This window comes from Pinus tabuliformis, chromosome 3_2 (assembly GCF_031772625.1).
Source record: "Pinus tabuliformis cultivar Carrire ecotype Pingquan chromosome 3_2, CPIR1, whole genome shotgun sequence".
NCBI classification, from domain to species: Eukaryota; Viridiplantae; Streptophyta; class Pinopsida; order Pinales; family Pinaceae; genus Pinus; species Pinus tabuliformis.
This window is the reverse complement of record NC_142302.1, coordinates 1,020,441,392-1,020,446,280: the sequence shown is the minus strand read 5'-3', so window position 1 is coordinate 1,020,446,280 and position 4,889 is coordinate 1,020,441,392. Positions and strand designations below refer to the sequence as shown.

General features: G+C 39.6%; 1 protein-coding gene across 1 annotated transcript; it reads right to left on the bottom strand.

The window, feature by feature from the left end:
• Positions 1–1,844: 1,844 nt before the first annotated feature.
• On the bottom strand, positions 1,845–4,520 carry LOC149184056 (uncharacterized). The gene is made up of 2 exons (XM_089417389.1): positions 3,786–4,520; positions 1,845–3,486 (listed from the first exon to the last, which is right to left on the bottom strand). Exons 1-2 carry the CDS (start codon positions 4,005–4,007, stop codon positions 2,404–2,406), a joined length of 1,305 nt encoding a protein of 434 aa, XP_089273515.1. The 5' UTR covers positions 4,008–4,520; the 3' UTR covers positions 1,845–2,403.
• Positions 4,521–4,889: the final 369 nt, after the last annotated feature.

The following is a 4,889-nucleotide window of genomic DNA, read 5'->3' as shown; positions in this document are numbered from 1 at the left end:
TTGGCTAGGCTTCATCTAAACTCAGCAAACTCTGCCAGACTTTGTCAAACTCCACTGGACTCTTATCAAAATTCAACAAACATGATGAAGGTTTCAACTCAACAAACTTCTATCAAAATAAATCATACATTAAATTACACCAAGTAGTGTGGAACCTTGTCTTACTCCACAGCTTGACATGTCTTTGCCAAGTCAAATTTGTGTTACTTTGGCACTTGTTTAAACATTAAACTAAATAATGACCCTTTCTCTGTAATAGGGGGTGCCTCCCTTTTATATGGAAAGATGTACCACCCTTCAAGAACCTATCAAGTTTCCCACATCACTCTATCTCACTCGTAATTAGGATTTTCCTTTTCCTTCAAAGTAGGGAAGGGTATCCATTTCCTATAGTGGACAATAAAAGAGAAGGGCAATCTTATAAAGGGTATTTTTTCACAGAAAAAGGATTCTTACAGGGATTGGTATTTTTCCGTAACATAATGATAATAATTTTTCCCTGTCCTAGCAATGTCCCATGGGTTTGAAAATTCACGAAAACATTAGAAGTTGTCCATGCCGCAGTCTGAATAGCTAACATATCAGTAAATTTTTCAGATGCTACCTGAAAAAATTAAAAAGTTGTCCATGCCACAACCTGAATAGCTAACATAGCTGTGAAATATTCAGATGCTACCCTTTGCTCTCCAACAGCCCTAAAAACATGTGATCAGATGTGAGCACGTTATTTTGAGATTTGATCACAGTATTGTAGTGCCAAACATATGTTGTACAATGCAGCTTTCATCTTAGCGTTCCCACCAAAAAGTACATCCAAGAAACTTATGATACTACATGTAGGGAAAAGATGAGCTAACCAATAACATGATCTGTTATTCAACAACTATGCCATCTGCTTTGCACCTTACAGTGCACTGCATTCCAGTTATAGAAGAGGCATGATGGATTCTAAACTTAATACAACATATGGTAACAGATTGGAATTAGGTGGGACTATGCTTAATTAAAATATATGACCCCGTTGGTACTGCCTCCTATAATGCTATTGAAAGCTTGTGGCACCTCCTAATACCATTCGAAGCTATAAGATTTCCAAAGTCTACAAACACTAGTTCAAAGGACATAATGGGGATACAACCAGTCGAGTCTCATAAGATGCCCAAAAATGATATCCCTAGTCAGTATTGAAACTGATTTTCAAAGCTACATCATATTACTAAACATAAAATAATATACTCCACTAGAACTGAAAATTGTAAACATAGCATAAGAGGTTATATCTTGCAAAAGAAAACGATAAATGAACAACTCAAATCTTCAGGGAAGAAAAACATAATACAGCATTAGGTTTTTAACCCAAAACCTTGCTATAAATTAGTCCCATTGCAAAATATTAACAATTTAATTGAAGATTGCTGTAAATTCTATAAAACAGATTATAGCATTCCAAGAGGCGTTTCTACTTGTTAATATTCTAATGATGAGCTAACAGGAGAAAGAGGATATTATCTTAATTCCACTTACAGCAGAAACAACAATTGTGCTAAAACACATCTTGCAGTATCCAACCTGAACACATTAAGACAATTTGGCAATAGAACATTTTTCAATCAGAGAATCAATCCACGGGAATGTGCTTGCAATGTCCAACTTTTACTTTCTTGATATAAGGCTGTAAGCATACATCATGTGACATGGACAACAGCCCAGATTAAAAACTGGTATAAGAGAGGGCTTGGAGGGACAACAGTTCAATGTATGAAGAAAATTGGATCGATGCAGCATTTTGACACCAACCAGAGACATTCATTTGCCCCAAAATTTAAAACATGTTCAACATAAAATAAAATAACAAGTCATTCATTCAGTTTACAAGTAATAAAATGTTGGACGCTAAAGACAATAATTATAATCTCAAGATTTCTCACACGAATTTGCAAATTTCAGCACACCAGTAATCTTAAATTCATAACTGAAAAACAAAGAATGAAAAAGCAGTGTAACCCAAGATTCTGATCTCAATTTTGCCTTACAATAATTGTTTAAAAGTAAAACCATAGTAACTAAACTCTGTAAGTGGGCAGAAATGCATATCAATAAAGTGGACCTTGAGCAGAGTTATCCTAAATCCTTAATTCTCTACGGAAACAAATTGTCTCATTTCAGCCTAAACTAAAATGCCGCGAACTTAGGATACAAGGTTGCCATAGTAAAGCTCACCCGCTAAAGATTTAGGCAAGCTCTCCTCAAAGCCAACATCCTGCAATGATATTAGGTGGCACCACCGAAAGGAAAAGGAAAAACATGGTTGAAGGGAACACAAAAAAGGTACACGATTGCAAGAGTTCTTGAATTGATCTTTCTTTAAGCAGGGCCTGAAGGAAAGAGTATACCAAATTGCAATCAGCTAGCACGATCCGCAGATGCCGGGTATGGCCTAAACCTTGCATCAGAAACTCTCTGCGTTTGCCTTCCTGCAACACCATATCCAGGAGACCCATTCACAGCAGGATCAGCTTGAATTGGACCACCCATTGCATAACCACTGTTAGGAGCACCACCAACCGCACCACTTGAGGGAGGGGCGTTGTAGGAATCCCCATAACCTGAACCACCATACATATCCCCTGCAACTCCCGGATATCCAGCACTGACACCAGTGCCAGCGGGAGCCACATAGGCACCAGTACCAGCAGCACCATAGCCACCACCATAGCCAGCATCACCACCACTTCCATAGCCATATCCAGCATTAACTGCAGTAGACTGTCCGCCCTGAATAGCAGAGCCCCACGGACCACCTGCTCCTGCTCCTGCTGCTGCACCATAGTTACCACCCATCGGAGCACTCGCATAAGGTGTGGGAGCTCCAGCACCATATGCAGGATTTCCGTAACCACCTCCATAAGCTCCTCCAGCATAACCTCCAGGGGCACCCCCATATGCAGGAGGCGCTGCGGCCGCAGGAGCGGGAGCTCCATACCCACCTCCATTTACACCACTGACATACCCACCAGTAGGAAAGTACCCCTGAACAGCCCCATATGGAGGGTACCCACCTCTGCCTGCAGGGGCTTGGGGTGCCCCATACCTGCTATTTTGAGGGTGTCCATAAGGACCAACGGGACTGGATCTGACCCTCGCACTGCCTGGAGACATTTCCTTGGGGAGTGCCCTCTTCACTTCCACCATCTTGTCATGGAGCTCATGGAAATTCTTCGTAACCACCTTATCCACTGCATCCTCGGAGTCATAGGTTATGAATCCAAAACCCCTAGGCCTCTGCGAAATGTGATCATACATCACCACGACATCTGTAATATTGCCAAACTGCTCGAAATATCTCCTAAACTCATCCTCTGTTACAGTGGGAGCTAAACCCCCGACGAAGATCTTCTTGGTCCTAGGCCCAGCTCCTACATTACTGCTGCTCTTTTGAGCATTCCTTTGTTGCTCTTCTCTTGGCATGGCCCTTTTCAATTCAACCTAAATCAAAGCATACTGATTAAAACTTCGCAAAACATAGCAAAAACCCTAAACCTTAAATTCCAAACCCTAAAAAATCAAACAAGAATTTCATGTGGGTATCAGCAAATCAAATAGAACTTCATGTGCGTATCAACAAATCAAACAGAACTTCATGTGGGTATCAACAAATCAAACAAGAGTTCAAGTGGATATTAATAAATTAAAGAAGAGGCGATGGAAGCATCATCAAATAAAAGAATAGTCCATTTCGGATTAACGAATCAAACAGAAATTCATGTGGGCTTAATAAAGCATACCTGTCTACCATCTATTGTATGTTTCTCCTGCAAAACTCGATCTACAGCGGTTGGTTCTGAAAATCCTATGAACCCAAAACCTCTGGCTCTTCCTGTCATCCTGTCTCTCATGATAACAGTCTCGACCACTTCCCCATAGGCCTTGAAATACTCTTTCAGGGTTTCTTCCGTGGTCTCCCATGATATGCCTCCAATGAAGACCTTTCCCTGCTCTGTATCCATGGCTTCCTTTTCAATGCCCCGAGTTTATTAAAAAGGGAAAAAATTAATGGAAGAAAAGCTTCAAAGCGTCAGATCAAAGGACAAAGAATGAGGCCTACAAGAGAGATAACAATGTGAGACAAACGACGAGTATGTGATATACAAGGACCTGAGAGGACCCACTGCCAACTTTCGATCAAAAAAATCCAAGCCAGGCCTCAAATATAATCCCTAACATCTCCTCCTGCTTACCTACAGCATCGAAAAAAAGCCGAGCCCAGCATATCCTACAACGAATTTCTGGTTCTTCTCCTTTCTCAGACTAGGCCAAGCCCTCTTATCAGCAACCAAAAAATGATTCAAAATGCATATCGGGAATTATTTTTTTGTGTGAAAACCTAATGCCATTTTGGAATAGGCATATGCTAAATCGATTCTCTTCTCTTTTTTGCCTCTGATTTTTCTTTTTTCTACATTAATGCATATTTGTTTTCTACATATATATGCATTTCGAGGACGCGTACTCTTTGTTTGGAATGGATTTTCCAATTTTTGTGGGAAGAGCGGTGTTAGCTATATGTTTTCTTGACACGTTATTAATGTTGTAAATAGGTTTTTCTTCAAGTATTTTATGAATATGATTTATTTAAATTTCGGATAAAATTCATTTACCATGGTAAATATTAATATTTTAATTTTAAGTTTTAGTTATGAGAACAAATATTATAATTTGAATTTATTTTTACTTTAAAAATAATATTTTTATAATTATAGTTCACATGGAGTAGCTCAAGCCGTAAGAACCTTGGAAATGAAGTCTCACCGAACCGGAAGTCTTGGGTTCAAATCTTGGCCTACTGGGGTGGGTTGTTGTTGTTTTATTTAGTCACATGACCAAGGAAC

Coding starts and splice junctions, on each gene's coding strand:
- LOC149184056 (XM_089417389.1), bottom strand. CDS start 4,007: ATGGATACAGAGCAGGGAAAGGTCTTCATTGGAGGCATATCATGGGAG. Junction 3,487..3,785: donor ATACAATAGATGGTAGACAG/GTATGCTTTATT, acceptor GCTTTGATTTAG/GTTGAATTGAAAAGGGCCAT.